The 20,154-nt window shown below is 35.5% G+C and overlaps 1 protein-coding gene across 2 annotated transcripts in view; it reads right to left on the bottom strand.

Moving 5' to 3' along the window:
• The window catches only part of RELN (reelin), a 548,072-nt gene that overhangs the window by 71,524 nt on the left and 456,394 nt on the right, over positions 1 to 20,154 (bottom strand). Inside the window, exons 39-44 of one of the 2 annotated variants that reach the window (XM_020984542.2) lie at positions 18,921 to 19,092; positions 18,753 to 18,830; positions 18,454 to 18,556; positions 14,180 to 14,409; positions 6,569 to 6,789; positions 4,678 to 4,825 (exon numbers count right to left, since the gene is read on the bottom strand). In XM_020984542.2, the coding sequence (XP_020840201.1) occupies positions 4,678 to 4,825; positions 6,569 to 6,789; positions 14,180 to 14,409; positions 18,454 to 18,556; positions 18,753 to 18,830; positions 18,921 to 19,092 (952 nt within the window). The remainder of the gene's footprint in view (positions 1 to 4,677; positions 4,826 to 6,568; positions 6,790 to 14,179; positions 14,410 to 18,453; positions 18,557 to 18,752; positions 18,831 to 18,920; positions 19,093 to 20,154) is intronic. The other variant, XM_020984544.2, reaches the window with a different exon arrangement.

Genomic DNA, 20,154 nt, shown 5'->3' with positions numbered 1-20,154 from the left:
AAAATTTGAATTACATAAAATGGTATACACCTACAAATATGAAATTTGATGACTACTGAAAGATATGATAAAAACGGCAATTCCTTTCCCTTCATGGCCTTCTTTCCCTCCCCAAGCAGAAGATTTAAAAAAAAAAGGTTATACTTCATTTTTCTCCTTTGTAGTTCACTAATGTAATTATCCAAAGAATGTGGACGTTTGGGACCATTTGGCTGAGATGAGAATTTGGTATTTTGCCATTTGGAATTGAGAACATAATCCATCAGCCATGCATCCTCAAACCTCCAAGATGGTGTTTTCATATGTTACATCTTTAATTAAAAGTGAATGATATGTTACAGCATATCACAAAGAAAAGACTAGGTGATGTCTGAGCCATTCTGAATCTAAAATTCCATGATTTTAAGATACAAATTATTTTTGAATGTAGGCAAGAGGTCAAAAACTACTCAGGAATGATATACTGCTGTTATATAGGCCCTTTCATTCTGGGTAGAAGAAGGTGAATGTATGCTCATTGCCCAGTCTTGCTGGGATGGCTGGGAGAAAGAATACATACAGGTTGGATGGTGGGGGTCATCCTTTGCTTTGGCAAAGATGGCAGCCTTCTCAAGAGGCAGGAAGAAGAGCAGAGTGACAACTGGCTGGCATGCCCATATGTTAGAATAATAAAATAGAAGAGAACAATAGAATTCTAGAGCCTGAAGAGACTTCAGAAGGTATCCAATCCAACCCTACCAAGATCATCTTGGGTAGGTCTTCTGTATATTCCTGACCCCTAATTAGCCAGATTTTTTTTTAACTAATTAAGATGAGATGTATTATTTTTATGCATTTGTGGTATCTATTTATTAATTTAGTATAGGGTCTTTTACACTGGTATCCATGAACTTTTAAAAAATAGATATGTGTTTTAATATAATTGATTTCCTTTGTAATCCTGTGTATTTTATTTTATGCACTTAAAAACATTATTCTGAGAAGGGTCTAAAGGCTTCATTAGCCTGCCAAAGGTGTTCAAGGTATCAAAAAAAGGTTAAGAACTCCTGAATAGAGAAACATATACTTAATGTTCTATATGTGTCTACATATGTATTTATACTCGTGTGTATATATAAGTTGACATATACACATATACACACATGTGTATAAACATGGTACAATAATAGGTAGAGGACCAATTTTAGAGTCAGGAAGACTTAGATTCAAGTCATGATACATACCACTTTTGCTACCATGGGCAAGCTAATTAGCTTCTCAGTTTCTCTAGGTTAACTCTCTAAGATTATAACTTACAGATGAGCTGCCAATTTGTACCAACAAATCAAACAGAAATCATTTATTAAATACCAAGTATATGCTAAGCACTGGGCTAAGTGCCAGGGATGTGCAAACAAACCTATAACATTTTTCTTCCTACCTTTTAGGATCTTAAATTCTATTAGGACAGATGTGTATTATAAGTATATAATATGTTAGCATTTATATAATGCTTTAAAGTTTGAAAACACTTTCCTTGTTATCTCATCTGACCCTCACCACACCTCTGGAAGGGAGGTGCTATTGTTATCCCAGTGTCACAGATGAGATTAAATGATTTGCCCAGGGTCCCAAAGGCAGTGTATTTCCTGACTTCAAGCTCAATCTCTATCCACTTCAATACTCTATCTGCTTCTTTATCCCTGTCCTTATATTTAAAATATAGCAATAATGATAAGGACCTGTGACTTCATTGATGTAGTGAACTCCCGGGCAGGGAAATTCCTTGTACCAATGTAGGTCGGAACCTTTTCTGCAACTTATAGTCTTAAAAAATTGCTTAGAGCATGAGAGGTTAGCTGACTTGAAAAGGGTCACCTAGGTAAGCTGGGTGACTCAGTGGATAGAGTACCAGTCCTGGAGTTAGGAAGATTTTTCTTCCCGAGTTCAAATCTGGCCTCAGGCACTTACTAGCTGGGTGACTCCATTTGCCTCAGTTCCTCATCTGTAAAATAAGCTGGAGAAGGAAATGACAAAGCATTCCAGTATCTTTGCCAAGAAGACCCCAGATGGGGTCACAGAGAGTCAGACATGACTGAAAAACGACTGACCAACAATACAAGGACACACAGCCAGTTTCTGGCAGAGACAGGATTTGAACTGAGGTCTTCCTGTGACAGGGCCCAGCTTGTTATCATGTACAAGCTATGCTGCCTTTCATACAGAATACATATGAAACAAATATATAGTAATATGCATGATCAGGCAAAGTTTCTGGTATTTGAGTGGAAGCTGAAGGAAAAGGAGGGATTTTAAGAAGAAAATTGAAGAGGGAGTGCATTTTGTGTTTCTCCAAAGGTATGGAGATGGAATGTTATGTGTGAGGAAGGCCAGTGTGGCTGGATCATAGAGTGTGTGAAGCAAAGCCATATATGATAAGCCTGTAGGGGTAGGTAGCTCGGATCTAGGTTGTATAAAGCAACTGAAATGCCCTTCTTCTTGAGGACTTGGTATTTGATTAGGGAGCCACTTAGGTTTGTTAAATAGAGGTGACACAGTCAACATGCACTTTAGAATGTCATTTTGGTAACTGAGTGGAGAATGGACTGGAGAGGGGAGATATTAGAGGCAGAAAGACCAAATAGACTACTACAGTGGTCTGCTAAGTAAGATGAGATGATGGTGTGAATCTGGCAGTGGAAGGTGTTTCCATACGCTGATGAAACCAGAGTTTTAAAAACATAACCTTAGGAAAGTCACTTATCTTCTCTCTGGACTTCAGTTTCCTTCTTTAGATGGTTTTTAAGGTGCCTTCCAGTTCTGGCATGGTTTTGAGTTTATAATTAGTTACATAACTAAAAAGGATTTGCCCTAAGAACTTCCTAGCATATACTATGTATGTTATATTCAACGAAAGAACACATACTGTATTTCACATATTCAATATAATATTCCAGGGGTGGGGAACCATATGTGGGTGGCCTTAGGGTTGCAGGTTCCCCACCTCTGCAATATGCAATACACACAGGTGTGCATATATGTGTGTATATATGTATGTATACGTGTGTGTATAATTATATACATGAGTGTGCTATATATATATATGTATATATATATACACACACACACACACAACATATCAGATAGATATATCTACTTGTGTTTGCTATATATTATATTCATATCTCTTATTACATACTGTATCTATATTGTAGATTATATATATCTACCTATGTTTATTATATGTTGTATTGAATATGTGAGACATACATATACACACACACAAACATATGTATAACAAGGGGCTTTAGGAATCTTATTAGTACCTTTGCATGAAACCAAACTGCATTATTTATTTATTTAATATTTATTTATTTTCAAAATTGATTGGACACCTAATTGTTTTGTTGACCCTAAGAAAACTGGGTTTTTAATACGGAGGACTTTGGGCAAAATATATGTGAATCTTATCAAAACCTGCCATTGAGATGAGATAAACTTTTGACAGTGGACAAAGACAGGTTGGTTTATTTAGTATCTTTTACATTTATAAATATGAATGTTTCATTGAAAATAATTTATGTAGTCAGTGCTTGTTTTAGAAATAGAACATAATAAAGATGAGGGAAGTTATATTAATTTAATGGTGGCCTCTCTGTAAACCATTACTGCAGTAAGTCCTTGGAAAAATGTGATAATTTATCATTTAGAGCTCTCAGTAGGCAATTATACTCTCAAATGAAAATCAAGTACAAATAAAAAAGTAGGAAAACTTGCTTCCTATCAATTTTTTTAATTAATTCCTAGGCAGAATTATGTATTTTGAGAGGCATAAAGAAATTTATAATACAATCAGCAAAAACCTTAGGCAAAATAAGATAAGTACATTTATATACATTAAGAGACTTGTGAAATCTTTGAAAAAAATTTTTAAATTAGGCTTTTCCACTCATTTTCAAAGACAGCATATATGATTACATTTTACACATGTTAAACTGTCTTTTAAATTTTACTTGTTAAGTTCCTGGCCCATTAAATGATCAAGAGATGAGCATCATGCCAGACATAATCCTCCATGCAAGTTTTAATGTTTGTTTCTGAACAGTTGGGCTCCATTTAGAAAATGACTTGTTAGGATTTGTTAGATCATTTTAAACAAATGGTTGTAAAAGATGAAGTTGAATTTCAGATGTTTTTAACTTAAACTGCCAATGACTGTAAATGCTAAATTGGCTCAGAATGTAGTTTGATGATATAACACATTTCAACAAAATTTTACATTAAGCATATTGTACAGAGTGAAAAAAATTCAAGTCAGATGGAAATTTGTTTATTGTGAAAGCAGCACAAACCATATAAGGAGATGTCATTATAGTTGCCTGATCAAACTTCAGAAGGATGGCCGAGAATGAATTAAATGGTTTCACTTCATAGTCATTTCTGTTAATACAACACGGTAACTTTAATCAATGAAGCCATGTCTGATTTCTGATCCAGTTACTTCAGAGATCTCCTTTGGTACAAGAACAGAAATTAAGATAGGCTGTGTTCTAATAGATTTCTTAAAGAGAGACAAGTCACTTCCCAATGAAAGCTTTATCTTGGCAATTCCTCTCCTCATGCTGGTTTAATTATATTCTATTGAAAAATATGATGTCAGGTATAATAATAAATCATCACAACACTTTTAGTGGTTACCTGGCCTGTGACAAATCCAAGTCTCGAGTCATTAACATGCGTAAGCCATCTTCATTGAAAAAGAGGTTGTTTCCACTGGAAAGGATTCCACATTTCCTAGATGGCTTTCCACCACTCAATAACAAGAATCTATCAGACTCCAGTTGACCTGAAAAAATGGAAGATGAATACATCTTTATCCATATTCCAAAATTAGAATAGTATTATCTGTATTAGGATGCAATGTAAATAAATTATCAACTTTTTAGGCGCTGGGCCTTTGAATTTTTTAAATCTCAATATGCTTAAGTCATAAATGTTATTGGCATATTTCATGTACCTTTTCAATACTATAAATTGGAAAGAATGTACTGATCTACATTGGTAATAGGGATTTCCTAAACCTGGAGTTTCCAGTACCAATGAAATCACAACTTTATTCCCTGTCCTTATTAAATTGCTCATCATGCTATAATTTGTGAGTACACAAGCCTGATGTGCTCTTAACTCAAGAGAACCTATAGCTTAAATAATGGATACCTTCTGTCTTCTTTTAGATATATCTGTTTTAAAGACATTTTTTATTGAAAAGTTGGTTGAAGCCAGAAATAACAGATTATGGAGTGATGTTCTTCTATTATCTTCCATTCTCCATTTTTATTTCAGTGAGGGCTGGGATTGATTCCCCTTTCCCTCTTCCTTCCTCCACTTGCCCCCAGTAAAGACACAAATGCTGTAGAGGCAGTTCTGATACATACAGAAATCTATACTACAGGTTGAATGAGAAATTGACTATTTAGGTTTAAAATTTCCTAGTGAGTGAATGTTGTCTGTTACCACCGGATCTGATTTTTTTTTTTAAAACACTCGTCTAGTTTTCAAATATAGAAACCAAGATATATAGGCAAGGAATGACTCAGTGATGTTTAATGGACTGCTAATGGTACACAGTCAAGAGCTTACATTTCTGGGACTTTGTTCATTCCTTTCTCCTACTACATGTCTCTCAAAATCCATTTGGTAAAAATTTTTGTTAATGAGAAATTGCACTCGACATATATAGAGGCAAAGATAAGTCTCTAATTGTCAAGTAACATTGCAGAGAAACTTACATTATTCATGCTAATAATTCAGAAATAGTGATCATGGATAATTGAAATGAGAAATATGAGAAAATACACATTCTATCTTTTCTGATAGATAATGATTCTGTAGTGCCAGGATTAAATGACATAACAGATCCTCTGATCAGATACTTGTGCTGGTCAGGACATAAATGCATTCATATGTAGGCACCACACTTTGAGTATGTTGAAAAATTAGGGTGTATCCAGAGGAGAGCAAACCAGAATGATAATAAATTTAGAAAGCATATCATCTGAGGAAAGGTGAAGTGAACCAGTTATGGAATTATGAAGAAAATGATAGCTGCCTGCAAATATTTTAGAGTCTAAAAGAAGTAGACTTATTCTGTGTTGCTTTAAAGGGCAGGAGTATGATTAGTGAACAGATACTAGATGGAGACATAATAAGCGAAGAATTTCTAATACATTAAGTAGTCAGCAATAGAACAGGCTACCTATTAAAAGGAGGCTGGATTATCAGAGACATTATTGTATTTTGTAGGGTGGTAGGACTAGATGATCACTACAATCAACTCTCAGATTCTGCGAAGGAGTATAATAGAATCATAATTAAGGAAGCATGCTTCCTAATGACCTATTGTTTTGAAAGTAAGCTGGATGTTATGGATTTTCTTGGTTACTAAGAATTACAATAATAAATTATTACAAAGTTTCATAGTTCATTATGTTTAATTTTAAATTGCTAAAATGTACCTGATCCCTTAAAATTTAAGTTCCATTATAAAGCAAACATATATAGGATCTATGATTAAAGAAAAAAAAATCACCTTCAAAATCATCCTTGAGAAAATCAGAGTTTTTGGTACTTATTTTACAAGTTGGGCCTGAGTACCCAGGGTCACATATACACTTGGTTCCATTGATACAACTCCCATGCCCATTACACATCTCCTCACATTGTGGACCAATATAGACATTATCAATGGCCCAGGTCACTGGCTGAGAGCTTGCAGGATAAAATCCCTGATACCATCTAAATCGTACAGATCTGGAAAAGAGGGAAATGTCATTCACACACTAATAATTGGAGGAAGATAACAGAACATATCTGGCCAATAACACTCTGGTAACTGAGCAGCTCTTCTGCTCACACTTCATGGCGAAGTAAATGTTAGCAATTAAAGCTTATACTTACCATTTATCTTAACTTTTATTGTTGCTTTATATGTTTCAGTTTGCAAGATGAGCAAACCAGAGGCTATTCTAAACACATCATCATAAGTATTTAGCATGTAATTTAGGCAAGGTGCCCAGGTAGTGCCTGGGCACTATGCTTTTTTTGAGCCAGAGAGCTATGTTTCCCCAGGCCTGTTTAACCAAGTAAAAGAGTAGTACTCCTTTTTGATCAATTATCCCTTTCTCCCATAAAAATAGAACTCTCCATAAAAATAAATAAGTCAACAAGTACTATTAAATGCTTACTATGTGTTGGTAACTGCTAAGCACTGTTCGTAAAAATTAAGCTAAGCATAAAAATTAAAGGACAGTATGTTTTAGTATATTTCTAATTATAAACATGTTTATAATCAGGATTTAAATAAAATCAGGTACAGTTAAGTTCTTTTAAATATCCTAAATTATTTTAAAATCTAACTTTACTCTACCTGACTTGAGAAGAACTAACACCCTGAATCCCCTAACCTGGAGAAGAGCTCTTGGGATTTGTCCACCACGCCAATTAATTGCAGTGTATCAAGTACAGATTTCAGGCAAAATCCATATGACTTCAAAGCTGTAATCTGATTTCAATATGTCTTTTGACTTTTGATTTCAGCTTTCCAAACTTAGCAAATATGTGGAAACCAAGAGCAAGTCAACAAGCAGGTATGCAATGTATAAAAAAGAATGGCAATACTGAACAGTACTATTGCAATATTGTGAAGAATGGAATAGTGAAGCAAGGGGAGTCAAAGAGTTGTGTTGGTTTAAAGGACAGAGGGGTAATTTTCAGATCAGTGACGGTTTTATGGAAAAATTGTATTTGATCTAGGCCTTGAAGGATGGCTAATAATAATAGGTAGCATTTACATAGCACTTTGAGGTTTTCAAAGCATTTTCTATATGTTATATATTTGAGATAACATGGAAGATTATTTGAGCATCCTGGGAGGGTGCTATTTTTATCTCCATTTTACAGATGAGGAAACTGAGGCCAAGAAAGGATAAGTAATTTGTCTAGGGTCACATAACTAATAAGTATCTGAGGTGGGATTTGAACATAAGACTTCCTGTTTCCTCTATCCAGTAGGCTAATGAACTGCTTAAAAATTGGACAAAGCAGAGCTGGAATAGGCGGACATTACCAGGAGAAGGAAGAACATGAGCATGCCCTGCTTTCGTTCAACTTTCTCTTTCTTTTCCTGGTCCAGTATAAAGGAAAGAAAAATCATACAGCAGCCTAAGTGGCCAGTCTACTAAAAACTTCATGATAATCTTTTCCCAAGGAACGGCTTCCCTGTTGGCCAGTTTCTAGTTTAAAACTGCCCCCCTGCCTTTTTTTTTTTGTTTAGCAGATAGAAACTTTAGATATCTAGAAATTTGTAAGTGACTAGCCGTCTCATCAAAAGATTGAAAAGGCTTGCAAGACTTCATGACCCCATTTAGGGTTTTCTTGGCAAAGAGACTGGAATGGTTTGCCATTTCCTTCTCTAGCTGATTTTACAGATGTGGAATGGAGGCAAACAGGTGACTTGCCTTGGGTCACAAGCCAGTGTCTGAGGTCAGATTTGAACTTAGGTCTTCCTGACTCCAGGCTTTGAGGACTACTCGCTGTGCCACCTAAGTGCCCTGTTTTAGATACAGATGGCCTTATTTTAAAGAAATCACACTCATTTTGTGGGAAAAACACAAGCAAACAGAACATAAGGTTTTTAAACAGTGAAATGCAGTGATTTCTCCCTGCTTTCATCACAGAATGGGTGCCGAAACATTCTCTTCTCAAATCCTGAAAAACCTGCTGGCTAAGCATCAGCTTCCTCACCTATAAAATAAAGGGATTGGACTAGATGATCTCTAAGGTCCCTTCTGTCCCTAAAATTCTATTACTAATGATCTACTTATGGTGTTGAATGTCACCAATTTCACTTTGCCTACCAATAGTCAGTTTTATGGAATGTCCCACAAAACAAGGGGAAAGAACCTAGGATATTCTATGCATCTCCCTTAGATCAAAGTCTGACTCGTAAGTCATTTCTTAGACTTCTTCTTTCTTCGTCAAAATCATTATTCTTCATTCTTTCTTCTAGCATGGAAGCTTTTTTAATTAACCATCTACCCTGTTGTTTTTTTTAAATGTCCACATTAAACAAAGATACTTTTCCCCTGGCTCAGTAAATGGATCTCCTATTTTTATTTATTGTTCTCCATGTTAGAGAATAATACTGACATTCCTTGGGATTAATTATTATTTCTTGAGAAGCAGAATAGGAATAAAATGCTTTTCCGTATTTATTTTCATGGCACAGTTTAAAATGGACTGGCAACTGGGTGGGTAAGAATCAGGATAGGAATCCAAGCCATGAAAATTGATGGCACATAGTGAAAGGAGAATATGTATGTAACATATTTTGCAATTCAAATACTACATGAGTATTTATTATCATTGCTATTCTTTCTATACACTGTGAACCTGCTCATTGACTTGCTCTTAGTTCTTATATAATATTTGCCAAATTTCAGGTAGGAAAAGCTGATATCAAAAGTCAAAACTTTAAGGTGGAAAATTTTCTAGGCTCTTTAAGCTCAGTAGCTATTAAAATAATTGAAGTAAAGTTCTCACATATAATTTAAACCCCATTATCATTTATTTAAGTCAAGATTATTAGTATCTACAGCTATTCCCTCCTCCTGAGAAAAAAATTCCCAATTTGAAATTAAACTTTACTTTCAAATATATATCACAATTTATTCTTGGCAAGGAACACTTCTTTCCTTTTGAATTTTCAGACTGCTGAGCTGAGGGAAATGCTTGGAATTCTCTTTTGTACAAAAGTCTACATTGAATTTTTTGAGCTTTTTATGTATTCAAATGTTATGAATACAAATGAGCTATCTTGGTAGGATATTTATTATTGTTTCACCTGTCTTGACACAGAAACTGCAAGTACCATGATAAATGGACTGAAAAGTCTAGTTTCATTGTGGTTTCCTTCTGCTGAAATCTCATTTAAAAATTCTTGCTGCCATGCTCCTTAGTGAGTGTCAGCATCTATTCTCCCACATCAGTGGTATTCAAAAGAACCTGTTATTTAAAGCATGGATTTAAAAATTCAAGCACACAGCACTGACTTCATTAAACATGTTTTTTTTTGGCTGACTCATTATGAAACTGCATGAAGTTTGAAAATAAAGAACTTGGGAAGTTTTAGAAAGAAACAGAACATAGGAAAGAATACGTGAGTACAAAAATGATGTGAATAAACCTGAAAAGGGAACAAATATTTATAGTCTAAGCCTAGTCTGACCACCTGTGGAAGTCAGACCCAATGGTCATTCCTGTAATTTATAATATTTAATATATTCATATTTATCGATAATTAAGGATTGTGTCCAATTAGATATGTTGAAGGGATAAACACCTGTCACATGAACCAGTTGGAATGCATTATACATTCATATCCTGAATTGATTATGGGCTAAACAAGAAGTCACTTAGGGGCAATTGTGGGTTTGCAGCAGGGATCTGTATTTAGCTCTCAGTGTTAAATTTTCAGTGTGAGCATTTACACAAATAATGGCTTGCTTATTTTTTTTTTTGTTGATGCTTATTCTAGACTTAAGAAAGCGTTTTTTTTGGTTTTTGTTTTCTTTGGGTAAGGCAATTGGGGTTAAGTGACTTGCTCAGGGTCACACATCTAGTAAGTGTTATGTGTCTGAGATCGCATTTGAACTCAGGTACTCCTGACTCCAAGGCCAGAGCTCTATCCACTGCGCCACCTAGCTGCCCGTACTTTTTATTTTTTTTAAAGAGAGACAGTTGTTAAGGCATTTACCAGCATATCTGGTTTGGAGTGTATTGGCAATCCTGGTCTTTAAATAAGGACCAAATGGTGCTGTACTTTCAGAAGTATTGGAAGACAGCTTGCAACTTTGATTGGATACCATTTGAGAAGTAGATATGTATCCTGTTCAAATTTATTTTCTTTTCATAGCAAGGGTTGAAATATAAATGACAGTCTAAGGACAGTAGTTTGACTATTATAAATTTGTATTTTTAAAAAATTGCTTTTTTTAATTGGATGAAAGATTACACTTTAATTTATCACTAAGCAAGAGTGGTTAGAACTATAGATACCTATATTTCTTTTGTTTACACTCACAGATAATATTGGTACTCCTAGAGCAAAAGGCATAGACTGAGGGGAAATTACTAATTAGTAAATTGAGTCAGCCTCCAAAGCTATATGGGTAGCCTCATTCAGAAAGGTAAACCTTTGTAACCTTATTTCATACATTGCAGATGGGATTACTTCCTGTGAGGGACCTGCCAAAAAGCATACCATATTTGTCACCAGCACAATTCTAGGAACACTAAACTGAACTTTTTTTTTTAAGGCAATTGGGGTTAAGTGACTTGCCCAGGGTCACACAGATAGGGTCAAGTGTTTGGTCTGAGGCTGCATTTGTACTCAGGTCCTCCTGACTTCAGGGCTGGTGCTCTATCTACCATGCCACCTAGCTGCCCCTAAACTGAACTTTTTGTGGAAATTGCTACTAACCTCTAGATTCATCCTTAGATTTAATAACTTTATAATTCTTAGGTAGTCTATTAGGGGAAATTCAAGGACAATGAGAAAGTGTGGAACTTTTCAGTGCTGAATGTTGCATTAGGACAAAAGCATTTTCAGAGGTCATCAAAGGATCCTAAATCATATATTTAGAATCTAAAGAGACCTAAAAGATCATCCAGTTCAATATTCTCATTTTACAGATGAGGACACAGGCCTGGACTTGCCCAAGGTCACACTCAGGTAGTAAATAGGAGAGGTAGAATTTTACTCCTGATCTTTTGACATCAAATCCAGGCTCTTTCCACTGTAACATGCTGCTGATATTCTGGGACACTTTCCTTCAATAGCTGCTGCCTGGGCCTCAGTTTTTTCAGCTATGAAACTAGGTAATTGCACCACATTATTTTTAAGGTCCATTCCTGCTATAAAATTCCATTATTTATGACATATAAGCACCAACTATCCTAACACTAGTGTAATTGGGATGCTCCCCGCTTGTCCTTGGACTTGGTTAGAAAAACCTTGATGAGGTTATTCTTAGTGGCCTTTGCTTTTCTAGATATTTGGGTTTTCAGCAAGAATATCAGAGTAGAGTAACTAAAAGGATTTGAAATGAAAGCCAACTTTATTGCATAAAGGAATCATCCTACAGCACAAAATGCTAGGACTTCAATTGAATTGAGGCCTAGTTTAGTGGAGGCCTACATCATAAAAATTAAAGTCACGAGGGCAATTTCACATTTATTAGTGAGGACAGATTGCTCTGTATGTTTGTATGTATATATGTATATGTAAACACTTGTATCAAGTCAAGTCAATGAACATTTGTTAGCCTGCTATGTGCCAGACATTGTATTAAGCACTGGGGATACAAAGAAAGGCGAAAAATATGGTACCTTCCTTCAAGGAACTCACAGTCTAATGGGAGGGACAACATGCAAACAACATAAACAATTGTGTACAAACAACATATACAGGGTAAACTGGGTAATCGACAGAGGAAAGACATCAGCATTGGGGAATCTGGAAAGGCTCCTTGTAGAAGGTGGGATTTTAGTTGGGATTTGGAGGAAGCCAAGGAAACCAGGAGGTGGAGATGAGGAGAAGTACATTCATTTCCATGGATTATGATAACAAGGTATGATGGCGGAGGGGTTTGTCAAGAGTCTAATCACCACAGTTTTGCTCCTTTGCAGTTTTGCTAACTAGGGCCCCTGAGAATGACTTGTCTAGATCATGAGTACGAAAGCAGTTAAAAAGAATTTTCTCAGAATAATTCTGATAAAAGACCTGAAGGTATCCAAGATACATGGTAAAAAAAACAACAGTCAAAAGACGGATTTTTTAACATGCCCAAGAGATTCTCTGGCTAGCTAGCTCTTTAGGTGCCATTGGTATCTGATGGCCATCTGAGAGAATCTGAACTATTAAAGAGCTAAAGACCCTTTTGGTTAGCAAACTGAAGAGATTTAAGACACTTCCTGATGAGGCTAGTTTGTAGTTCTCTGAGGACCACCTTGAGAGCCAGAGAAGCCATTAGGTATCTTTAAGTTTGTTTAGCATGGGGGGGGGTAGGGACAGGTGCTATATTTTATATTTATAAACTACTTTCTTTTTTTTAGACTATTGATCTTTACGATAAAAAAAAAACAAAGGAAGGCACATGAAAATGTCATCAAAGAGAGGCCAGTGTACCTTGCTGACTTCTTTTCCCTCCTTTATCTTACTCTATTAATTCCATTTTTTTACCTACAGTTTTTCATTTTATTTTTACATTTCTTCATCAGCAAAATGGGGATAATAATACTTTCACTATCCATCTCATTAGGGTTGGTGTGAAGAAACTACTTTGTAAACTGCAAAACATCATATTAATGTGAGCTGGTACCATTTCCACTCAAATGACCTTTCATTAAAAAAAATTCAGTAGATGTAGGAGAAGTATGGACAGAAGGGGAAAACAACAGAAATGCCTGTGAAAAAGTGCTAGAGGTTTCCTCTAAGAATTAGGATTTGGGGGCTCTGGGTATAGAACTTGAAGACTGATTTTTCAGTTCTTGCTCTTAACACTATGTGATAGTAGTTGAATCACATTACCTCTCTTTGAGCTTCAGTTTCCTTATCTGTAAAATGAGGGTGTTGGGATTGTCCTTAGAGTCTATTTAGCTCTAAAAATCTATGATCCTATAATTCTGTGTCTTCAGAAGTGAGATGGAGAGATTTGAATTGCAGAAATAGGACAAACTCTTCAACGAATTTATTAAGTAAGTGTGTGTGTGTGATGTATGTTTATGTGTGTATATGTGTGTGTGCTTGCATGTTGTCATTACATTTCAGGGTAAATTAGACTCTTCTTAAATGCAGATTGTCCGAATCACATATTCCAACCCAGGAAATGAATATTGCAACATGGAAATTCACACACGTACCTTTTTAGTAACTGTCTGTCACAGAAGTATGTCAGCACAGCTTCCTATTGTTTTCAGATATAAATATTTTATCTGATTTAAATGAGAACTCAGTAAGAAATAAAAGGTAGGATTTGGTTCCCTTCACAAGGCAAAAAAAGCCAAAATAACTTTAGGAATAGAAGTTTCAAGAAAGATAATTTTGAAAAGGCTTGGAAGGACCAGTGAGAACCTTACTTACCCACAGAGGTGCAGTTTCCCAAAGTGAATGACCTCCCTTCTCCAGCCCTGAGTTGTACCAGCATAATAGGTACTGCTCGGGTGATGTTCAGTGGAGCACAAAGAGCTGATGTGGCTGCTACTACTATAGCACAGTGGAAGTAGCAGGTGCCATGTGGCCCCAAAGTCCCTTGAAAATTCCAGCCTTACTGGATCAGCAGATGAGCTATCAGTTGAGCAGCCAACGTTGATCTTGGGAGGGAAAAATACAAATTACCATGGAGTGGCAAGTGTTGAGATGATTCACCACTTTATTATTTCCCAGAGAGCCCATTTGCCTGGAAAAATGTGTTCTTGAATAATTTAGGAATACAAAATTCTGTTTATGAATAATATAGTACACTACCTTTACACAAGAATCTCTCATAAAGCACCTCAGTGCTTCATGAAAAAGTCACTTCTTTCCTTCTCCCATAGGAAAAGCAGAGAATATGGAAGAGAGTCCAGAGTTTTACTTTTGGTCTTCCTTACAAGCTGGACTGCGACCCAAGTAAATACAAATGAACACTGTGAACCATTCCCCTTACTCTGACAATGAGCTTTTCTCACTCCTTAGGGAAATAGCTTGGTACAGTGAGAAGAGGCCTGAGCCAAAATTTATGAGACCTGGGTTCTGGTCCAAGCTTTGTCACAAGCTGTTTCTGTCACCTTGGACAAGTCCCTGCATTGCTCTTTACCGTACTTTCCTTATTTACAAATTATGAGCTTGGCCCAGGTGATCAGTGAGGTCATTTCTAGCTCTAACATTCTGTGATTTTATGAGGTAGGAGCATATTCTAACCTTTGATTTTTTAAAATACACTATGTCCTCAGGGCTTACATCCCTTTTAGAACATCTCATAGATAATTAATTAATTCCTATGTTGACAATTGCTGCAGAATCTGTTTTGATAGGAACAAAGTTTGAATTCTCCATTTATTCTAAATCTCATTTAAGAATATTAGAAATATTATTGCCTGGGTTACATACCTTGAATAACTACCATTCAATCTGGTGGCAGTTTCCAGTCTGTTAGATACAGAGGGGTGTGTGTGTGTGTGTGTGTGTGTGTGTGTGTGTGTGTGTGTAGGGTTCATCCTTTTATTGAACATTTTTTTTTTCAGAATTAAAGTTCTGTTGAATATAAGACCAGAAAAAGAGAGGGAAGATAAAACTTGAAAGAAAAGAGAGGGAGTCTGGGGTGGGGGGGAAGAGATATGACATATATCTATAAAGAAATAAGAATAGTGATCTGAGCTAATTGAAGCAGAAGAAAAATCTAAAGTTAAGTAAAATTATATAATGTATACTTTCTTTAATCTTTTTTCTGGATTTTAGAGTTTTCCCACATTTTCTTACAAATGCTAGATTGATTCTCATCACTAAAATGGATTAATTGGGCTAGAAATGACCCCGAGAAGTTTGATTTGTCTTTAAGACTCCAGTAATACTTTACATCCTTCCCTGGCATCTTCTGGCCATCTGCTCTGCCCTCCCCCTTTCCACCAGACCTCTCTGGCCTTGGAATCATAATCAAATCAATACTGCCAAGATTACTGCAAAGGGTATATCAATCAACTCCCCTGTGGCTCTGCTCTCCAAAACAGTGACTTCCAAAACCAAAGTATATTTTCCTGGCTATCATTTCCCTATCTGTATTATTTCTCCCTATTAGAATAGCAGTTCTTTGAGTGCAGGATCTGTCTCATTTTGTACTTGTATCTCAGTTATTGGGCTATAGTACAAAATAAATGTTTTTTTATTCATTCATTCACGAGCCTACCATCTTTAATTTGTGATAGATGCTACCAAACTGAGCCATTACTTTGTCAGAGTATGAAACAAGGCAGAAATATCTCTTCATTGTGCATAACTCATATTTAAGATAAACACACGATTCAGATTCTGTTCTAAATAAAAGAAATTTTGTTAACAATTTCTTTTTTTATTCAGAGTTCCTCATTGGTTATACATTGTAGTCTGTTCACAATTAGATGTATGAACAGATAGATGAATAAAGTCACTAATTATGAGATAGTGAGATATAAAAAATACTCAAAATTTTAAGAAGACACAGAATGCCTAGTACAACATGGTACTTTCTTTAGGATCACTTGCATCCCTTCTGTTTAATTAAATTTAGCAATGCTGAATCATTTTTTCTTTTTACTGAGCCTCTGTTCTATTCCAATGTTTCCCCAATGGTGATACAAGAGGGCAACACTCAAACTTTTGTTTGAGGTTCTTCTTTCTCCAGATTTAGAACACTAGTAGAGTGAAATTCTTACTACTCTGTTTAGCCTACAACTGATTAGTTATTTTTTCCATTCTTATTTTGGTGGTGTAGAGCAGGTAGGTGGTGCAGTAGATAGAATATTGGGCCTGGATCAGGAGGACCTGATTTCAAATGAGGCCTTAGACATTCATTAATTGTGTGACCCTGGGTAAGTCGCTTAACCTTGTTTGCCTTGGTTTCCTCATCTGTAAAATGAGCTAGAGAAGGAAATGACAAACTACTCTGGTATCTTTGCCAGGAAAACCCTAAAACAGGGTCACAAAGAATCATACATGACTAAGGGACTATTACATATATATATATGGCCTTGGGAAAATCCTTTTAGCTCTTTGGTCTCAGTTTCTTCACTGTAACATAAGATATATTCCAGCTCTAATATTCCATGATTTTATGGTAAACATAGCCCAAAATCAATGGAATCATCTGTATTGAGTTGTCTTCTTTCAGGGCAGGTAACTCAGGAGAAGAGGACATCATTCTGCTCTATGTGACTGTTTTCAACTGAAATTAACTAAAACTTAAGCCACATACTCTACACTTCTTTTCCTGAGCTGATTCCTTTCCCAGTCAGGGCCAAAATTTGATTCACATGTTTGCTAGATTTTTTTTTTTCCTATATGCTTCTGATCAAGGGGATGTTTACATTTTTATAATCCATGTCAAGTCCTCGCTTCTAGCTTGGGGGAGCCTAGTGTTGACAGAACTTTTAAAAGGACCTAATCTTTTTTCTTTTGTGAACACCTTATAAACAGAAAGACCATAGCAGTTAGTTGGGTTTTTTTTTTTTGGCAAGGCAATCGGGGTTAAGTGACTTGCCCAGGGTCACACAGCTAGTAAGTGTCAAGTGTCAAGTGTCTGGTCTGAGGTCAAATTTGAACTCAGGTCCTCCTGACTCCAGGCTCAGTGCTCTATCCACTGTGCCACCTAGCTGCCTTTTTTTTTTAAGATTGCAGTCTAGTTTCCCCACAGGTGAATAACCAAATTAATTATCTGTTCCTTAAATTCTTCAATGAAATCTAAAATTTTATTATGGCTTACAGAAATTAACTAGTTTAAAACAGGCATCAATGAAAACCATATTTCCACTATTAGGATATATACCTTCCTTTGCCATGGAACATATATGTTTTATGTTGCTAATAATGAAGAATGACAGTATAATGAGACAAAGGCAAAACAATATTTTTTTTTTGGTAAAAAACTGTTTTTCTAAAACTATTAATTTGCTTTCCTGAAAATGGAAAAATGCATGAATGTTAAAGAACTATACTGGGCGAAAATATCAGAAATACTATGAAATTAAATGCAGACTCACTTTGCTTGGAAAACTAAAGACTTAAAATAATAATATTTTATACATTTTCTCATACTGTGTAAGTCATATTTACAGTAAGTTGTTCTAGATCAGGGGTGGGGAAACTGCAGTCTCTAGGTCCTCAAGTGTGGCCTTTTGACTGCATCCAAACTTCACAGAACAAATCCCCTTAATAAAAGGATTTGTTCTGTAAGACTTGGACTTAGTCAAAAGGCTGCATGGGAGGCCTACATCACATGTGGCCTCAAGGCTTGCAAGTTCTCTATCCCTGTCCTAGAGTCTATACCATAAAGAGTAATAAAGTGGTACTATAATAAAATTTTCCATGGAATTTCTGTAATGTTTCTAGTTATTTCTTCTACCAATTTCTCTCTATGGTAGGTAAGGAAACATTTCACAATGCCAGGATTTAAATTTTAGAAATTAATCTTAATATGACAATGGTTCTACATTTTAGAAAAACAGATTATGGGTAAAAAAAACAAAAACAAAAACAAAATAAATCTCCAAACACCTGACACATCCTTGCACAAAAATTTTTAGTCATATTATGTGAAATTATTTGTGACTTTTTCTTTTTCTTTTTTCTTTTTTTTTTTTATCTAGAAGCACCCTCTCAAATTACAATGGAAGAAAGTAGAATACCTCAAATTGGATAATTGTGTTCTCATTCACATTCAGATCCCGAGTTGTAATGGAGTGCTCACCAACTTCATTTGACACAAATACCATAGCTGAATCTTCCTCACTATCATGAAAGAAAAACAACATGGTATTCATATATTTACAATAGAAGAGCAATTTCTATAAGAGGTGATGTGGCATAGTTGAAGTCATGGACACATAGGCTCTAATCTTGCCTCTGACATATATTAGTAGTGTGATTATGAGTAAGTCACTTAACCATTCAGGGCCCCAGGCAAGTTTCTAAGACTATAAATTACCGATGAGTTCCTGATTTGCAACAGCAAGGAGAGTTTCCACAATCACAGTTCCCTATATTCATGAGATTAGAGGTTGGACTAAATAAAAAAAAAAAAGGAGAGGGGGAAAATCAATTTATATGGAGAAGTGATTTTTAAAACTTCCAGGTCTTTAAAATAAATACTTACGGTGCCCCTTTTGAAGAATATGGGCAATAAAGGCCAATGTTACCACCGGGATAGAAAAACCAATTATCTTCTTTGGGTCCAAAGTCAAAGGTATCCAGGAGGATTACAGGATTGTTTATATTATTCCCATCAATAATAAAGTCATCAACAATCCAAATTTCTTCTTTCTTGCCTAAATGATTTTCAGATGAAGAAAAATTTCAAAAGTGAAAATCTAGTTTTGCCTCTTGGAAAAAATTCAGTTAAGTTAAACATATGTTCCCAGAATAAAAAAAAAACATAAAATGCATGACAGTTTATTTACAGTGATTATGAGAAAAATATGTTAAGAATCTCATAACCATCTTAAGTTGACATAGCACAAAAAAGACTCACAAATTTCAGAATTCCTGTGATAGAAAACATGTTTTGAAAAAAAATGTGTCTTTCATTTTAGAAATTGACCCACCAACTACAGGAAGACATGACTTTTGAGCTGTTCATCCGCATTTTCTTGTCCCCAGAGTGATCAATACCTACTTTTGTAAAATTACTAGATAAATTTAGGAATGTAGTTTATGATCATAGGAAATGAGATAACTAGTAGAGTCATCAATGATTAGGCTCATCAACATGATGTTTTAACCAACTGGGCTAATAGTTTACTGGCACATGGAAATGGTATCTTTAATTAGATTATTATAACAATCATACAGAAGGAAATTCCTTCTTGTTACATGAAATTCTTCTTTCCCTAATACTTGTTATAATCTTGGATTCTTTGGCAGAACTGTTTAAGTGTGTGAAATTCCTGATGGATCCTTGATCTTATGAATGTGGGCATTCTCTTCACTACTGCAAATTACAATCCATCCATACTCTCTCATCCTGTGCTATTCTTGTCAAGCATGTCAAGCCAGCTATAAAGAATTTCCTTAATAAATCTTTCACAAACTCTTTGCTTATTCCAATAGATTTAATATTCTAGATCAGAGGTGTCAAACATGCAGCCCGAAGGCTGCATGCAGCCCACTTCCCAGTGCCACCCAACCAGATAAATGTAATTGGGAAATATTTAACAAAATAAATAAAAATATAATAAGACATAAACAATATCACATTTTAAAGCTTAGTCAATATGTGGCCCACAGGGATCCTTATGTACAGATTAGTGGCCTTCTTTCCTATTTCAGTTTGACACCACTGTTCTAGATCATGGGGTCTTTGAATTTAGTTATCAAAAAGTATTTCAACT

Source organism: Phascolarctos cinereus, unplaced genomic scaffold (assembly GCF_003287225.1).
Source record: "Phascolarctos cinereus isolate Bilbo 61053 unplaced genomic scaffold, phaCin_HiC Scaffold_1;HRSCAF=81, whole genome shotgun sequence".
Lineage (NCBI taxonomy): Eukaryota > Metazoa > Chordata > Mammalia > Diprotodontia > Phascolarctidae > Phascolarctos > Phascolarctos cinereus.
Note: the sequence above shows the minus strand (reverse complement) of the source record. Positions and strands in the feature narration are given on the sequence as shown.